The 19,131-nt window shown below is 43.5% G+C and overlaps 1 protein-coding gene across 1 annotated transcript; it reads right to left on the bottom strand.

Moving 5' to 3' along the window:
* Positions 1–7,302: 7,302 nt before the first annotated feature.
* Positions 7,303–16,301, bottom strand: dhx37 (DEAH (Asp-Glu-Ala-His) box polypeptide 37). Its single transcript, XM_084181117.1, has 26 exons — positions 16,185–16,301; positions 15,832–15,966; positions 15,416–15,588; positions 15,160–15,272; positions 14,646–14,997; positions 14,343–14,491; positions 14,102–14,194; positions 13,893–13,989; positions 13,485–13,598; positions 12,931–13,246; positions 12,760–12,833; positions 12,536–12,665; positions 11,655–11,728; positions 11,269–11,501; positions 11,041–11,152; positions 10,477–10,583; positions 10,091–10,279; positions 9,749–9,873; positions 9,535–9,651; positions 9,268–9,440; positions 8,864–8,978; positions 8,633–8,770; positions 8,307–8,401; positions 8,067–8,140; positions 7,885–7,982; positions 7,303–7,783 (listed from the first exon to the last, which is right to left on the bottom strand). Exons 2-26 carry the CDS (start codon positions 15,938–15,940, stop codon positions 7,707–7,709), a joined length of 3,447 nt encoding a protein of 1,148 aa, XP_084037243.1. The 5' UTR covers positions 15,941–15,966; positions 16,185–16,301; the 3' UTR covers positions 7,303–7,706.
* Positions 16,302–19,131: the final 2,830 nt, after the last annotated feature.

The following is a 19,131-nucleotide window of genomic DNA, read 5'->3' as shown; positions in this document are numbered from 1 at the left end:
CTGTTTTTTTATATACTTATGAGTATAGATGAATATAAATATATATATATATATATATATGTATATGTTTGTTAATGTTTACAGACAGATTCTCTCACTTCATCTCGGTGAGTGGTGTATTATTGTTTGTTTGTTTAGGTGTTTAGCAATGCGCAGATCTCCTTGTGAATATAGTCCTTCTAATAAGGTGAATTATAATGGCATATAGTGTAATGGTATGACATCACATCATCATTACATGTAAGTTCCGTTCCCCAGTCTCACTCTCCATTGTGTACATAATTGGCTCCTATTGTAAACCACCGAAGAAGAGGGGAGGCATCAGTGTTATCCACAGCCCCCTTCACTGTATATCCATGGAAACAGACATAGAAAGGCAGTTTTGGAGAGGAGGTTGCATTTCATTAAAATTGAGAGGTTGAGCAGAATACGTTTGGTGATTATTTCCTCTTAGGAGTTATTGCTACACTTCACTAGATGAGTATTATACAGATATGGTCCCAGTCTGTTTGTACACAGTACTGCAGCCAGCCGAGAGGGACTCTCATTTCCAATACATTGACCTGACAGATAGGTGGCTGTTCATTGGTCCTGTGTGCAGTAATGTAAGTGATGGTGTGTGTGTACTGTACTGTGCGCTCAAATGTTTTGTTTTAAATTGTTCTGCTAAACCTTTTTAAAGCACTTTCACCATTTATTGCTACATACCTTAGGTAGGTCATAACATACATGTATATAGTAGAACATATGACATTGTACATGCTTGAAATGGATACCTCTTTTCTGTAGTAATGTTGGAATTTTAAACTGTATTGTAACTTCTGCTATAGGTCCAACGACATGATCCAAATATCTTTGTGAGATTGAAAACGTTCTCTGACACAAGTTACTGCCGACCAAACTTTCTGTTCTTTGCGATAGTAGGAAGACTAACGCCCTCATCTTAATTCAAGGTATTAAGTACATACGAGTGTTTTACCTTGGGAGGTATTTATTTTCACTTTTTGTATAACTGTGTGCATCTCCACAAATTGATTTTATATCAACATTAAGTTAACTTCAGTACAATGCAAAGATCATTTTCTACAAACATACATGTATTATGTACAGTGTTTTGAATCTCTCATCCTCCTATGACAGATTTTTACAATTATATCACACCCTTTTTATACTAGTTGATTTATGTATCAAAAAAACCTATTGGAAAATCGCTCCCTCCCAAAGTTTTAAGTAACATATACTATAAATGAATAGGGAGCTTTACAATTGATGATTCTGTATGTAGTTGTCTTACACATTTAATATGTTTTCTATTAGTGTAATGATTCCACTATGTTTGATAACAGCTGCTCATATGCCAGGCTGGCTGTGTTGTGACTCACTTTACTGATGTTGAAGCAGTTAAAAGCAAGTGAAAATTGTGATGTGAAGTAACCGAGCACTTCATTCAGCCTAAACTGGCATTATCATGATGAAACTACAAGATTAGTCTGCTAATCTTGTCTGAGCCTGTGCTTTCTCTTCTCTGGTACGTTACCGACTGAATATAATTATGCCCGTAAAATGATAGCTCACCCAAAAAGTTTGTCAAACGTTTCTATACCTCTGTTGTTTAGTGTCAAGTTGTCCACATTCAGCATCTGTCTTAACAAAATATAATTAGATTGTGCCAATATCTTCTATTCATTTCGGATTGAAGCCTGCTGATTTCTCCTAATGCATAAACCAGGGTAAACTCTACGGAATGGAATATGGACTCAGTATGAAAATGTCTATCAAATTAGATTTTAGAGTAAACTAACACTTTGATAGACACTGCTCCCAAACCTGCCAAATTATAGTTTTTTTCAGATAGGTGTTAGATTTAGATCATTTCAGTACTGGTCCACACAGCGCAGTATGGGGTGCATCAATGCACTTTTTCATATTTTTAACACATTTTAAAAACTTGAAATATATTTATTTCTTTACATTCTTTCTTTTTTTATTTGTTCATGTTTTGTACTACAGAGCAATGTGTTCACGAACTTCATGAGTATGTTGCTGATAACTGATTTGACAAGGTAGATAACAGATATTAGGCCTATTCATTCTGAGCCAAATCTCAGATCCTGTACAGGAGTCACTAGTCTCTAACCATCACTAAGTAAACATGTAAACCAGACCATTGTACGCTCACCCCAACACACACGAGCAATTTGTGTAGAACTGTATAATTTTCACCTAAGACTATTGAAGCACCCTTCCATTCTGAAAGAAGCGCAAATCTGTTCTGAATCTGTTCTTTTATCTGTTGGGGATATATTGTGTATGTATTTTTGAAGCTACTTTATTATGTTAAAAACAACCACATGTTAATTCTCTTTTATGTCATTGTATTATCTTTTTATCCATTTGGTATCACACAGAGATTATCAAGGCCAAACCAAATAGCCTTTATTTTTTGCACCTCCTTTTGAACTTACTCACTTTATGCCAGTTGAACTTGAACACAACCTTCAGCCTGTACAATACAGCATAGTCTGAGTGTGTGTTGCAGGTTGTCATTCTGTTTGCCAACGACATTATAGATTTGACCCATGTTTATACATTATCATATAGTGGCCATACTTTAGGAAAGACAGTTGGTTCTCACTGAAAGGGATGTGAAACAGTAGGGTTACGAAGACTAAGTTATAATAATATGCCATTTAGCATCAAAGTATTATCTTCCAACACACTTTGAAAGTGGCCCTCTGAGTCATATGTTTCTGTTTTACACCTTTCAGTTATTGTTTATTTTGTGCAATACTAGTTGTTATTTCTGTCATTACATGTGATTGACATGCTCTCCCAGACATTAGGAGGAACAATGATTTCAGAGGAACTCATTTCACCACAGTCATGTAGTGAAACTGCTCTGGTGATTCTGCTGTGGTCCTACCCAGAGCCATATATTTTAGAGAGTTCAGCCAACTTTTAAAATGTTTAATATTGTTCTAATTCGAGACATTCAGTTACATAGCATTGTTTATGGCTGCCATAGAATGTTGTTGTGTCATGTAAAATGCATCATAATGCAGAAACCTCAGTGTCCCATCTCCTAAATATATGGCTCTGGTCGTACCTATCTCTAAATGTTGCTTCAATGAAAAATTGGATGAACAAAAAGTTACCATATTATTTTTGCTGTTCAGCAGCCGGTGTTATATTGCATAATGTTTAGACTTGTACATAGATTGCATTGAACTTGCATAGGATCATGTTACTGTGGCGTGCTATTGCCTGTAAAATGTTGCTTCTAAATGTGTGTGACTGTGAGGATGACACTCTTTTTGTACATGACTGTCTTTTTATTTCAAACGATTGATTCTGTCTTTTCATTCTAAAGGAGGTTGAGAGGTTGAGTTGGAGCCGAGGAGTTCAGACATGCCTGAAGTTTGACTTAAATAAAGCTGTACTGTGTCTCAGTGGAACTCATTTGATCCTATCTTCATGGAAAATACAATATCATACTTTCAATTTTTAGTAATTTGATTTTTATTTTGCTGTGCTTTTCGGTCCTAGTAATCAAATGTGTTATTCTACCATTTGTCCACTAGAGATCGCCCCGTTAACGTGACGTGGCATTGCATTTTCTTCAACACAACGGACGAAAAGCTTTCTCCGGGTCTCCGGTGACGAGTATGATGATGAGTAGGCCACGGTAGCTATCAGTGAGAATCTCAATATGCGGAGAAAGACGTAAACACCGAGTTTAAAGGTTGGTTCTGCTAATTTCGCTAGCAAAAATTATAGATCTGAGATTTTCACCGGGAAATGCTCCTACAAGTTTTCAGAAGTTATCAGTTCCCAGATGTGTAGAGGCGTAAAATGTTGCTATGCTCCTAGCAAGATAATAGAGGTGTAGCCAGCAATATGGGGGCAGGGCACTACATTTAAGATGAATAAATTGTGAATCAATTGGATGTTCACGATATGCACTAGCTAACGTTAGCTAATTAAGTTGGCAATTTTAAACATGGAACAAGAAAGACTAGCATGACTTCTCTACTGTTGCTAAATGTACCTGTCATTGCGCATATCAATCTAACAAATCAGCCCCTTTCATTTGGTCCACACTCAGCCATGTGTCACCAGTCAGACTTAATTCGTTATTATAAATTGTGTTATATTTGTTATAACATGTTTTGTAATAAATTAATCATTTTGAACCAATTTTCTTTCTTTCCCCCTTCCAATTTAGGAGAGGATGCCAATGAATTTGCCAAGTGATCTGTCTGGAAACTAAACTGAGAAACAAGATGAGGGGACTGCTGCTTCTGGTTGTCTTCCTGTGAGTAAGTTTTGTATGGTTTCCAATATCATGTAATAACATAGTGTTAATAACAAACATCCAAACATGTAATAACATTGACAAATGGGTTCCATATTGACTTGTTTGGTCCTCTATAGCTCAATTGGTAGAGCATGGCGCTTGTAACGCCAGGGTAGTGGGTTCGATCCCCGGGACCACCCATACATAAAAATGTATGCACACATGACTGTAAGTCGCTTTGGATAAAAGCGTCTGCTAAATGGCATATTAATATTAATTATTTAAATGATCTTAACTGTGTGTGTGTGAGAGAGATCTCCCTCAGTGTGACAACAGCTTCCCCCCTTTATTCGTGAGATCCAGGCAGAGGAGATGTGGCTGTATAAGTTTCACAGTGGAGAATGACCATGTCCCCACCTCTCATGTTTGCGAGTACTGGTGTGTGCCAGGGGGAGGCACTGAATTCAATAAAATCATGGAACATTGAATTGGAATATTTTTTTGGTAACATTTTAATTGAAGGGAGTAGTCATGAAGCAACATCTTTATGAAACTAGTCATGACATTTTCATGATTGTATACTCCCCAGAAGTAAAGTGTTACCATTTGGCCTGCCTTACTTATTCTATTCCTATGGTACTGACCATGTCCCTCGTATCAGTGTGGAATGTTTTACTCCATTCCTGGTGATCCTGCTGCTTACCTTCCTGAAGAGAACAGAGGGGGAGGCCTCGCTAGGTAAGGCCTGACTGTAGAACTACACATGCTGTTTGGCATCAGAACAGCTGCGTGCGTGCGAGAGAGATACTGATCCAGTTCTTTGCCTCTGTTCCTCAGCGGTGACTCTGGCTCAGGTACTGAACAGAGTTTTCACCAATGTCATCAAGCTGGTTGTGGGCCAGTGAGTACTAGTCTGAAGTGCTACTACAGTGCATTCGGAAAGTAGTCAGACCCCTTTACTTTTTCCACATTTTGTTACAGCCTTATTCTAAAATTGATGAAATAGTTTTTTCCCCTCATCAGTCTACACACAATACCCCATAATGACAAAGCAAAAACAGGTTTTTAGACATGTTAAAAAAAATGAAATATTACATTTACATAAGTATTCAGACCCTTTACTCAGTACTTTGTTTAAGTACCTTTTGCAGCGATTACAGCCTCAAGTCTTCTTGGGTATGACGCTACAAGCTTGGCACACCTGTATTTGGGGAGTTTCTTCCATTCTTCTCTGCAGATCCTCAAGCTCTGTCAGGTTGGATGGGGAGCGTCGCTGCACAGCTATTTTCAGGTCTCTCCAGAGAAGTTCAATCGGGTTCAAGTCCGAGCTCTGGCTTGTCCACACAAGGACATTCAGAGACTTGTCCCGAAGCCAATCCTGCGTTGTCTTGGCTGTGTGCTTAGGGTCATTGTCCTGTTGGAAGGTGAACCTTCGCTCCAGTCTAAGGTCCTTGGTCAGGGACGTAACCAAGAACCCGATGGTCACTCTGACAGAGCTCCAGAGTTCCTCTGTGGAGATGGGAGAACCTTCCAGAAGGACAACCATCTCTGCGGCACTCCACCAATCAGGCCTTTATGGTAGAGGCCAGACGGAAGCTACTCCTCAGTAAAAGGCACATGACAGCCTGCTTGGAATTTGCTAAAAGGCACCTAAAGGACTCAGACCATGAGAAACAAGATTCTCTGGTCTGATGAAAGCAAGATTGAACTCCTTGGCCTGAATGCCAAGCGTCACATCTGGAGGAAACCTGGCACCATCCCTACGATGAAGCATGGTGGTGACAGCATCACGCTGTGGGGATCTTTTTCAGCAGCAGGGACTGGGAGACTAGTCAGGGTCGAGGGAAAGTTGAACGGAGCAAAGTACAAAGAGATCCTTGATGAAAACATGCTCCAGAGCGCTCAGGACCTCAGACTGGGGCAAAGGTTCACCTTCCAACAAGACAACGCCCCTAAGCACACAGCCAGGACAATGCAGGAGTGGGTTCGGGACAAGTCTCTGAATGTCCTTGTGTGGCCCAGCCAGAGCCCGGATTTGAACCTGATCTAACATCTCTGGAGAGACCTGAAAATAGCTGTGCAACGACGCTCCCCATCCAACCTGACAGAGCTTGAGGATCTGCTGAAAAGAATGGGAGAAACTCCCCAAATACAGGTGTGCCAAGCTTGTAGCATCATACCCAAGTAAGCTTGAGGCTGTAATCACAGCCAAAGGTGCTTCAACAAGGTACTGAGTAAAGGGTCTGAATACTTATGTAAATGTGATATTTCTGGGGGGTTTTATTTCTAAAATCCTGTTTTTGCTTTGTCATTATGGGGTATGTGTGTGTAGATTGATGAGGGAAAAAAACTAAATATGGAAAAGTAAAGAGGTCTAAATACTTTCCGAATGCACTGTACCTGTGTTAGAACATTTGAAGTTAGGATAGCCTGAACATTTTAAAGTTTGTTTTGTAGCTACCACTGTATTCTTATGGTTCTCATTAAAACATGTTAATTTATGCTAATTTAAAATTGTTATAGTTCAAAAAGTATAAGGGCTCTATTCCATCCTCCATGTTCCCACGTTAGCGGAGACTGCATTTACAGTAAACACTGCATATGTTAGCTCAATTGGAAATTACCTTTTCTTTTCTATCGCGCAATCTGTAACACTTCAGCGATATAGATTGAATAGAGCCCTAAATAGTATTTAAAAAAACCTTTGACAAGCAATCTAAGTAGGGTCAGTCTGAACATCTCAACATTGGTTTGTAGTTGATAGTCTATGGCCCTTTTTCTGCCATTGAAATGCATTGGAGATAATTTTACATATTGTTGTAGTTAAAGTATAAATGCTTTCAAAAAGATTTTCTCAAGCAATCAAAGTTGGGGCGGTCTGCACCTCTGGAAGTTAGTTTCGTGTTCATAGCTTAAATCGTTTTAAGCGCTAGAGCGAGGGAAATAAATATAATAGTAAGACTATGCAAGAAACTTCAGCAAGCACAATAATAAATGTACTTGCATCCAAAAAAAATTAAGCCTTTATTTTCACAGTGTCAACTGTGTGGCGAGAGTCAGGCTTCATCTTCAAAAAGAGGTCCACATCGAATTTGGATTTTCATTCTGTCCAACACTGATCAAATCTCATTCTAAATCATCAGATTCAGACCAGCACAAAGAATTAGTTTTAAAAATCCATCAAAGCACAACCAGAGAAGGACATATGGTCCAAGTGAAAGAATTGTCCTTCCCCTGAACAGTTCTGTACAGAACAGCCAAAAGGTCCTGTGTGTTGTGGCTGGCTGAGGTATGGGTAACTGGCTCCATGCTATGGGTTATGAGGTTGTGTTAACGGCACTGTGTTGGTATGGCTGGTTTGGCCTAGGGTGCTTGGCAGGCAGCAGAGCTGGTATCAGTGTCCTCTGTGTTAGATGGGAGGCCAGCTCTTGGCCACATCTTCGTGTTTAGCTTCAGGGATCCACTGGCAGTACGCAGACAAGAGGACTGGACGGAGAGAAGGAGAAAATTAGAATAGAGAACAAAATAATGTTCAACAATTTCACACATTTGACAGTCTCTCTCATTGAAATGACACAGATGCGTACATTTGTCGTTGTTCTTCCAGGATGAGAGCAGTACGTCTCTGCAGTCCACTCTCTCTGACACCAGAGCTCCCAGCAGAGCCTCAGTCCTGGGCTGGAGTCTTACAGACAGAGGAACAACAACATTAAGTATTAACACAGACAGACCCTCCTATGTGCTGTAGTGTAAGGAACGCTTGGCTCACTTTGCCCAGGTCTTCATCATGATGGAAGGGTTTGAGAGAAGATAACTGCTGTGCTGCTTCAATTTAGGGCAGACCTGAAACACAAATGAAAAGGTTCCACTTGAGTGCAGTCAACCTGTTTTACACCATCTAAACCAAGTTTGTCCCAGAGATCTGTACTGTACTGCCTGATCTGACACTATATAGTACACTTTATAGGGAAAAGGGTTCCCTTTGGGATGCAGCCAGTGCATTCAGTACCTGTCCTTCCAGAAGGAACCTGGCAAACAGTTTGTATCGCTCCAGGCCATCTGGGTAATCCATCTCTATAGCAGGAAGCTGCCAGCCACATCGGACTAGAGCGAGATACAGGGAATAGAGTGTTAGGCTCAATCTGTCTTTCCGTGATTCTCCTCACCTCCTTTTCTACTGTATTAGAGAAGGTCCAAGGTCCCTCCCCTCAGACCTTCCCCAATGCGTTTTGAGGAGGCAACGAGAGAGGATGCAGGGAATTTAGGAAAGATTGAGGTCAGAGAGACACTATTACTGAACGTGACAAAGACAGGCGTGGTGTAGAGCAGACTCACAAAAGGTGCTGGTACAGCGGCATTTGACCCTGCCTGTAGATGCACAGAGCCATGGTGATGGAGTCTCCAGAGGAGATCCAAAGTGGCAGTACTGGGTGAGGAGCTGGGGAACCCACTCTGGTTCTACCGCTGACACACCTGAGAGACAAGTCTCCCTAGTTAACAGCTGTTGGAATAATGGAATACTGATGACATTAAGCTGTACTATATCAGTGGAAGTGTTTCACCTACCTCTCATATACATCTTGGTGGTCTCCAAGACCTCCTGATAGACCACAAACTGAGGTAGGGTTTTAAACAGGGCTGAGGAGGGGTGGAGGTAGACAGGCTCATCTAGGAGTGGGGTCTGAAACAGAGAAAGAGACAACACAACTCAAAAACACTATCAACAAGCAGGATCACAAATGAGACTAAGAAACACACAAAGATAAAAAATAAACCTCTTCGATCAGTGAGGATCTGTGGTCCTCTGTAGCTCAGCTGGTAGAGCACGGCGCTTGTAACGCCAAGGTAGTGGGTTCGATCCCCGGGACCACCCATACACAAAAATGTATGCACGCATGACTAAGTCGCTTTGGATAAAAGCGTCTGCTAAATGGCATATTATTATTATCTAATGTTATAGGAGAACTCACCTTGTATCCATTCCTCCATTTTGGGTCTAGTAGTTCCTCTTGCTGTACCCGTCTGGCCAGGTGGTCTCCCAGTCCCGCCAGCACTATCTGACGTAAACACACCACCTGGCTCTCAGTGGGCGGAGCCATCTTACAGTCCACAAACACACCTACTTCTGGACACACCGAGTTCACTAGGGAAGGAGAGGACAGAGTGTGAGTGTGTGTCGCTCTGTGTCTCTCTGTGTGTGTGTGTGTGTGTGTGTGTGTGTGTGTGTGTGTGTGTACCTGCATTGGTGAGCTGTCCTCTAAGTCGTCTGATCTCCAGCATGGCTTTATACCTCAGTCCATTCTCCTCACAGAATTTAAGAGTGCAGCCGGCAAACTCACACGCACCCACAGCACCTGAGGTAACCCATAATACTTTAACACAGACACATGTAGTACAGAACACACACAAAGATAAACACAACACCCTCATACGCTCACACTCCAGCCTTACCCAGCAGGACCATGAGGTCCCCCAGCAGTAGAGAGGCTCCCTGCCCAGCCCACAGCCTCCTCATCTGGGCCAGCCGGGCTCGACGCTGGGCCAGCCTGGAGCTCTCATCCTCACTACCAGCAGGTCTGGACCAGGGGACAATGGTGGAGAGGATACCAATAGAGATGGTGGAGAGAGAATGTAGAGATGCAAACACATTAGGATCTTGTTTAAATATGCATTTCAAAATAAGTAATGGAACCAAAACCCTGTGTTTGATCAGAAACACATGCTAGTCTAATGTCTATGTATTTCAGAATAATCCTATAAGCACACATTTCCTCTACTCTCTCTGCCCCCCACCTGTCCAGATCCTCAAAGATCTCCCGGACCGTCATCGCGGCCACCACAGCGATGACGTAAGGCAGACAGTCCTGCTGCTTCCCTAGCGCTAGCATCTTAGCGTAGCGCGGTGACACAGGGAATGACGCCATCGCCCTGCCCAGGGGGCTGATGGGACAGCTCAGACGCGCTCGCTCCATCTCCTTCACCCTACAGCAGATATAGAGAAATGGATTGATTGATTGGTGGGTGGGCTGCAGGAGGGAATAGTGGGGTAGAGGATCTGAAGAGGGGACTACAGATATACCTGCTGAGAAGTGAGTTTGTGAGCAGTGAGGTAGGTTGAGCGAAGGGTGAGGTATGGGGGGTGAAGTGTGAGGTAAAGTGAGTCAGGTTTAACCGCTTACCGTCCGGTGCGTGGCGGCTCCTCTAGTGCTCCCAGTGAAACCAGTAACTGTTCTGCTGCCACCAGTGCCTCAGCCGAGGGAGTAGTGGGGAATGGGAAGTTTACAACCTGAACACATTTACATTTTAGTCATTTAGCAGACGCTCTTATCCAGAGCGACTTACAGTTAGTTAGTGAGTGCATACATACATTATTTTATTTCCATACTGGCCCCCCGTGGGAAACAAACCCACAACCCTGGCGTTGCAAACGCCATGCTCTACCAACTGAGCTACATCCCTGGCGGCCATTCCCTCCCCTACCCCGGACGACACTGGGCCAATTGTGCGCCGCCCCATGGGTCTCCCGGTCGCGGCCGGCTACGACAGAGCCTGGATTCGAACCAGGATCTCAAGTGGCACAGCTAGCACTGCGATGCAGTGCCTTAGACCACTGCGCCACTCGGGAGTTGGCGCAGTGGAACACACCATTAGGAACACACCATTAGCTAGTGTCTGACTAAATTCACAGGAAGACTTTCTCCCTATCTTTAAAGCATCAATCAATAATGTGTTATTTCTCTGACCTTGTCTATGTTAAGGTCCTTCATCTGTAGTACCAGGTCCTCAACTGGCCTGCGGGTTATCTCTGCCTCAGAGAACAGACTGAAGTCTCCAAACACCGCTGATGAGTACAGCCTGGCACACACAGTCATTGCACATTCAATTGTATCCGTTAGAAATGACTGAAGAGGTTAAAAATGAGGTGAGAAAGCATTTACTTTAACAATTAAACACCCCTTTCCAGGTCTGACCTATAGCAGTGTCCAGGTTCGGTACGGCCTGCCCGGCCTGCCCTCTGATTGGCTGATGCCTGTGAGGTCCAGGAGACCTTGAAGGAGGAGACCCCTGTGACGCGGTCGTAGAAGCGCTTCTTGACCCGACCGCAGTCGACCACATACTTTATCCCCGGGATGGTTAGAGAGGTTTCTGCTACGTTGGTAGCTACGACACACAGACGTGCACCAGGGGGAGGGGGCCGGAACACCTGGACACACACAAAGATTAGAAACACACAATAAGCATGAGCACAAGGACAAGCTCACATGCAAGCTTGCACAGACAGACACAGATCCATGTATTAATGCAATGATATCACTTCATCTAGTGTAGGTTTGTTGTGCCAAGTGGCCCGTCTTACCTTGGCCTGCTGCTCTGGAGCCAGGAGAGAGTAGAGGGGGAGGACATAGAGAGGGAGGGACGGGTCTGCCTTCTCTACAGACACAGAAAGAAAGAGAGAACATATGAATCAAGGATACACACCTGAGAGCTCTTGTTGTCTGGTCCTCACTACATATTCGTCGCCAAACCCACTGGCTCCAGGTCATCTATAAATCACTGCTAGGCAAATCCCCGCCTTATCTTAGCTCATTGGTCACCATAGCAACACCCACCCATAGTCTGCGCTCCAGCAGGTATATCTCACTGGTCACCCCCAAAGCCAACACCTCCTTTGGCCGCCATTCCTTCCAGTTCTCTGCTGCCAATGACTGGAACGAACTGCAAAAATCTCTGAAGCTGGAGACTTATCTCCCTCACTAACTTTAAGCATCAGTTGTCAGAGCACCTTACCGATCACTGCACCTGTACACAGCCCATCTGTAATTAGCCCACTCAACTACCTCATCCCCATATTGTTATTTATTTTGCTCATTTGCACCCCAGTATCTCTATTTGCACATCATCTCTTGCACATCTATCATTCCAGTGTTAATACTAAATTGTAATTATTTTGCACTATGGCCTATTTATTGCCTTACCTCCATAACTTGCTACATTTGCACACACTGTATATATATATATATATTTTCTGTTGTATTTTTGACTGTTTTGTTTTACCCCATATGTAACTCTGTGTTGTTGTTGTTTTTTTTAAATCGCACTGCTTTGCTTTATCTTGGCCAGGTTGCAGTTGTAAATGAGAACTTGTTCTCAACTGGCTTACCTGGTTAAATAAAGGTGAGAAAAAAAAAAAAGGAAAAAGAGCTCTAAGGCAACACACACCTAGCCCTTTTCTCTTACCGGTGTCTGCAGCGTCGTCTCCTAGTTCCAGGTCTGACCCCTGCTCATCATCTATCCCCGCCAGACGGTCCTCATCCCCCTCATCCACCGGCAACGCTGAGTAGTTATCCAGGTCAATACGGGGCAGGGACTACTCACACACAGAAACAAAACACACGGCGTTGAAACATTCACTCACACACTTCACACCTGTTCAACAGTGACAGTAAGTAAGTAGTACGTACCACAGTTTTCTTATGTTTGGCTTTCTTAAACTTCTTCATCTCATCTGAGGTGTCTGTTGTCACCTCTCCCTCACCTTATCAGAACACATAGTCATACATTTTACACTGTGTAAAGACAATGTGTGTGTGTGTGTGTGTGTGTGTGTGTGTGTGTGTGTGTGTAAAACTTACCAGTAGCTGGGTTGCCCCTCCTGAAAGGGAAGGCCCTCCTCAGTCTCCGGCAGACAGAGTGGACCTCAGCCTGGCCCGTTAGGAACACCAGGATACCCCCAGGGGGCAACATGCGGTGGATCTTACAGGTCTTGAGGAACACCTCTCCAGTGTAGTCCTCCAGAGGAGTACGTTTGTTAAAGTGGACGCTTACAGGGAACTGACGAGCCTCCACCTTGATGACAGGAGGAGGAGTAGGAAACAGCTTCCTGTTTTCTGTGAAGTCCTCCACACGCAGAGTAGCTGACATCACTATCAGCTTCATGGGGAGGCCTTTCTGTGTGACACACACAGGAAACAACAGGGTAAGGAAAAATAAGGACAACAGCAAGTTGGGTAGAGAAGTCTGCTTATAAATTATTATTAAATGTAGAGTTTCCATTAAGTAAATAGTTTATAAATCTTTACATAACAGTTGTGCATGTATTAAATAACATGCTCAAGGAGTCAGGAACCCCGAGTCATGTCAATGTTTCTTTTAAATAACAACAAAAAATTAACCCCGTCTGTCTGACCTTGTTTCTGAGTGGTACGATGCGTGACAGCAGGCCTATCAGGATGTCTGTGTACACACTCCTCTCATGGGCCTCATCTATGATGATCACACTGTACCTCTGGAGCAGGAAGTCCTACATCAGAGAGAGACAGACTTAGGCTCCGTCTCAAATGGCACCCTATACAGTAGTGCACTATGGGTCCTGGTCAAAAGTAGTGCACTATATAGGGAATAGGGGAATAATAGTGCACTACTTAAGGCTCTGGTCAAAAGTAGTGCAATAAAGGAAATGGGGTGACTGGGGCAAATAGACTGATATAATGGAGTCATACAATAAAGATGGAAAAACATGGGGGGAGGGCAGATAGGTAGGGAGGGGGACGGACAGAAAATGGGAAGGGAAGGCTGGAGAGTAAGGAGAGATTACCTTCTGAATCTCCTTCAGCAGGACTCCGTCTGTCATGAACTTGATCTTGGTGTCACTAGTCACGTTCCCCTCATAACGGATCTGGTACGACACCACCCTAACAACAGACACAATCAAACACACACAGAGCCTCAGTAGACACAACCAAACACAAATGGAAATGAAATTCACACACTAACCATTGTGTGTGTGTGTGTGTGTGTGGGTACCGTGTGGACAGGTTCATCTCTTTGGCCACTCTGTGGGACATACTGACAGCTGCCACTCTCCTAGGCTCTGTCACACCAATGATTCCAGTGCCACTGGATAGAAACAGGAGGGAAATTGATAAAGATAGATATTATGATGTATTAGTGGAGTGAAAGGAGGCTTCCAAATAAATATACAAAAAGATAAGTGGTGGATAAGATGGAGTGAAGCTGAGAAAAAGAAGAGCAGGGAGTGTGTTACCTGGCGTATCCAGCCTCGTACAGGAACTGGGGTACCTGGGTGGTTTTACCACTTCCTGTCTCTCCACACAGAACCACAAAACTGTTCTCTCTCACCGCCTCCATGATCACCTGCTCCTCAGCCAGCACTGGCAGCCTCAGACGGGCCTCCTACACACACATTGCAGGACAAAAACACATGCACACACACAGCAGGAGAAATAAAAACAAACGCACATGGAGTGAGAAAAACACAAAGATAGAATGTGCATGAAAAATATACACACCTCACGAGAAACAAATACACAACACAAGAAACACACACCTGTATCTCTGGCAGTCTGTCCACGGAGATGAAGATTGCCGGCTCGGATGGCGTTTTACTGGCAGCCTGGGCTAGGCCTGACTCCTTTTTCTTTTCCTTTTTCATCTCCTCCACCTCTTTCTCCTGACAGGAGGAGGCTGGCTCTTTACATTCTGAGACATTAGTGGCCTCCACCCCTCCTTTCCCTATCCCTCCATCATCCATCTCTTCATCAGATGATGAGTCCAAACCACTACTCTCCTCCTCTTCCTCCTCCTCCTCCTCCCGTGCTATTTGTTTCCTCTTCCTGTTGGCTCCACTCAGGCTGCTGATCCTGGGCCCTGAGGCTCCATCATCAACCTCATCAGGAGTCCTGAGAGAGAGACAACACCACAGAGGATCACACACAAGCCTACAGTAGACCAGGCCACTATCACTCCAACTGAATATCATTGTTCATCAGTCAACCTGAGCTTATGGAAAGCATCACTAAACCAAATGCAGCTACAATGGCGTGACAGTCCCACTGCCTTACTGTTTTGTCTGGTACTGCTTGTCTCCTGTGCCCAGTTTGGAGGTGGTGTAGAGCAGCTTCAGTTCAGAGTCAGGCAGCTGCACTTCAGCCAGTTTGGCCAGGATGTCTACTCTCTGGAAGTCAAAGGAGGAAGATGATGATGAATAGTGTAGTTTCATGTTTTTGTGCAGAACTATTTCAAATGACACAGTTCACAGTTTAAACTTGACTGAAACTGACCTGGTCTGGCTCAGAGAAGGCAGATTGAGCATGTTACCTTGGCTTTCTTCTCTTTGACCTCCAATACTTTTTGTAGATGTTTCCTCTGTTTCTTGGTAAGGGGCTGTTTCTTAGTAAGGGCCTTCTCGATGCCCCTCGTCTTCTTCTTGGCTTTAGTGGATGGGAGGACCAGGGCATTGCTCTCGTCCAACCCCTTTAGGTTGGCCCCATCTGTGGGACAGGGAACATTAGGAACAGAGTATTATGAGTTCACACGAATCGCACCCCTTACAACACCAACCTCACGAACAGTAGTTTTACATTTTAGTAATTTAGCAGATGCTCTTATCCAGCGCGACTTACAGTAGTGAGTGCATACATTTTCATACTTAGTTACCGTGTATCTCTTCCCTACCCTCGTGTGTAGCTACATATTTTGAGAGCCATAGGGCCACAGGCGCTTGAGTGTTGTACCTTTGAGTTCCACTACAACAGTCCTCCCCTCCTCCTTGGCCGCTGGAGGTGGATGTGTCTCGTCCTGCTTCCGTCCCTTCCAGTTGTGCCTCTTCCTCAGTCGCCCCATCTTACAGCACGTAACAGACAGGAGCTCTATGGATCGCACGAAGAGAGCATCGCATTGACAGGGATGGGAGTGCTACAAGTTCCCATTTAAATATGTCGGTACTAATACGTTGTTAAGCTGGTTTGAAAACAAATGTAGGAAGAGCGTAAATAGCTAGCTTGATGATAGCAAGCTGGACAAACGATTCTTGTGAAACGCTAACTCCATTGGCTAGCTAATACAAAACATGAAAAACAACACTTACCGTTTCAATACGTAGAAATTATGGTAGTGTCTGGCGTATAAACGTTAAAGACAAAATGCCGTCCAGCTCGCTCGTCAAACTTTTCCAGGATCTCACGTGTATACAACATGAAGCCTTGGTCCGTCACACATTGTGTTCCGACACCGACTCGGTATGTAAGTTCCGCCCTCTTTTTATTTATGGATTTCAATATCTTTAAATTATCCAGTGAATATTGCATTGTTATGCGATGAAACAGACGTACAATAGCTAATATGACACAGCTATACTATGTATGTGTATGATGGTGTGCTAAACTGTGCACTGTGTGGAAGTGTATGGATTAGACTAGGTCTAAATTAGCCTAGTTAGCCGATAGTGGGCGCCAGATCTGCACTATCGTCTAGGATTGATGTGCCTAGCAGTAATCCCAAAAACAGTACAAACTGTGTCGCCCGTGGACGGGTCCTACATACAGTGAGGGAAAAACGTATTTGATCCCCTGCTGATTTTGTACGTTTGCCCACTGACAAAGAAAAGATCAGTCTATAATTCTAATGCTAGGTTTATTTGAACAGTGAGAGACAGAATAACAACAAAAAAAGCCAAAAAAACGCATGTCAAAAATTTTATAAATTGATTTGCATTTTAATGAGGGAAATAAGTATTTGACCCCTCTGCAAAACATGACTTAGTACTTGGTGGCAAAACCCTTCTTGGCAATCACAGAGGTCAGACATTTCTTGTAGTTTGCCACCAGGTTTGCTAACATCTCAGGAGGGATTTCTCCCAATCCTCTTTGCAGATCTTCTCCAAGTCATTAAGGTTTTGAGGCTGACGTTTGGCAACTCGAACCTTCAGCTCCCTCCACAGATTTTCTATGGGATTAAGGTCTGGAGACTGGCTAGGCCACTCCAGGACCTTAATGTGCTTCTTCTTGAGCCACTCCTTTGTTGCCTTGGCCGTGTGTTTTGGGTCATTGTCATGCTGGAATACCCATCCACGACCCATTTTCAATGCCCTGGCTGAGGGAAGGAGGTTCTCACCCAAGATTTGACGGCACATGGCCCCGTCCATCGTCCCTTTGAAGCGGTGAAGTTGTCCTGTCCCTTAGCAGAAAAACACCCCCAAAGCATAATGTTTCAACCTCCATGTTTGATGGTGGGGATGGTGTTCTTGGGGTCATAGGCAGCATTCCTTCTCCTCCAAACACGGCGAGTTGAGTTGATGCCAAAGAGCTCCATTTTGGTCTCATCTGACCACAACACTTTCACCCAGTTCTCCTCTGAATCATTCAGATGTTCATTGACAAACTTCAGACGGGCCTGTATATGTGCTTTCTTGAGCAGGGGGACCTTGCGGGCGCTGCAGGATTTCAGTCCTTCACGGCGTAGTGTGTTACCAATTGTTTTCTTGGTGACTATGGTCCCAGCTGCCTTGAGATCATTGACAAGATCCTCCCGTGTAGTTCTGGGCTGATTCCTCACCGTTCTCATGATCATTGCAACTCCACGAGGTGAGATCTTGCATGGAGCCCCAGGCCGAGGGAGATTGACAGTTATTTTGTGTTTCTTCCATTTGCGAATAATCACACCAACTGTTGTCACCTTCTCACCAAGCTGCTTGGCGATGGTCTTGTAGCCCATTCCAGCCTTGTGTAGGTCTACAATCTTGTCCCTGACATCCTTGGAGAGCTCTTTGGTCTTGGCAATGGTGGAGAGTTTGGAATCTGATTGATTGATTGCTTCTGTGGACAGGTGTCGTTTATACAGGTAACAAACTGAGATTAGGAGCACTCCCTTTAAGAGTGTGCTCCTAATCTCAGCTCGTTACCTGTATAAAAGACACCTGGGAGCCAGAAATCTTTCTGATTGAGAGGGGGTCAAATACTTATTTCCCTCATTAAAATGCAAATAAATTTATAACATTTTTGACATGCGTTTTTCTGGCTTTTTTTGTTGTTATTCTGTCTCTCACTGTTCAAATAAACCTACCATTAAAATTATAGACTGATCATTTCTTTGTCAGGTGAGCAAATGTACAAAATCAGCAGGGGATCAAATACTTTTTTCCCTCACTGTAAAGCATCCTCCATTCAGGCTGAAAAGGCATCATTTTACTCTTTAACTAGCTTTAATGGTGGGCCGTCGGGAAAAATATGTGTACTTAATAAAACATAATTTTCCACTGTGGATTTTTATTAAGACAATATACATATTTTCCCAGTTCCCTAAAATACAACGGACTGGAATGAAAATGCACGAACATATCTAATATTTCCAATTTAATCTGTAATGGGTTGGATTAGGAATGTGATTTATGAATCCCGGGACCACCCTTACCTACAAATGTATGCATGCATGTGTCACGCCCTGGCTCTGGGCACTCTTTAATGTTGAGCCAGGGTGTTAGTGTCTATGTTTAGTTTTCTAGGTTTCTGTTCTAGATCGTTGTTTTCTATGTTGGCCAGGGTGGTTCCCAATCAGAGGCAGCTGATTCTCGTTGTCTCTGATTGGGAACCATACTTAGGCAGCCTTTTGGCACTAGTTTATTGTGGGATCTTGATCCGTAAGGTTTGTGTTTAACCCTAGGACTTCACGTATCGTTTATTGTTTTGTTCGTGTGTACTCATTAAAAGAATGTACGCTTATCACGCTGCGCCTTGGTCCGCTTCTTATGACGACCGTGACAGCATGACTGTAAATCGCTTTGGATAAAAGCGTCTGCTAAATGGCATATATTATTTATTATTATTATTTTATGAGAACCTCTTAAGAAAATATAGAAAATAGCCAACAACGTGCTGTATCAAAAATGTATTACATACAAACATGTATTACAAAGACATTGTGCTGATTCCTAATCACATTTTAATGATATACCGTTGAAGTCGGAAGTTTACATACACTTAGGTTGGAGTCATTAAAACTCGTTTTTCAACCACTCCACAAATTTCTTTTTAGCAAAC

The sequence above is a fragment of the Coregonus lavaretus genome, assembly GCF_964263955.1.
Source record: "Coregonus lavaretus genome assembly, chromosome: 17".
NCBI lineage: Eukaryota > Metazoa > Chordata > Actinopteri > Salmoniformes > Salmonidae > Coregonus > Coregonus lavaretus.
The sequence above is the reverse complement of the archived record's forward strand: the minus strand, read 5'-3'. Positions and strand labels throughout refer to the sequence as shown.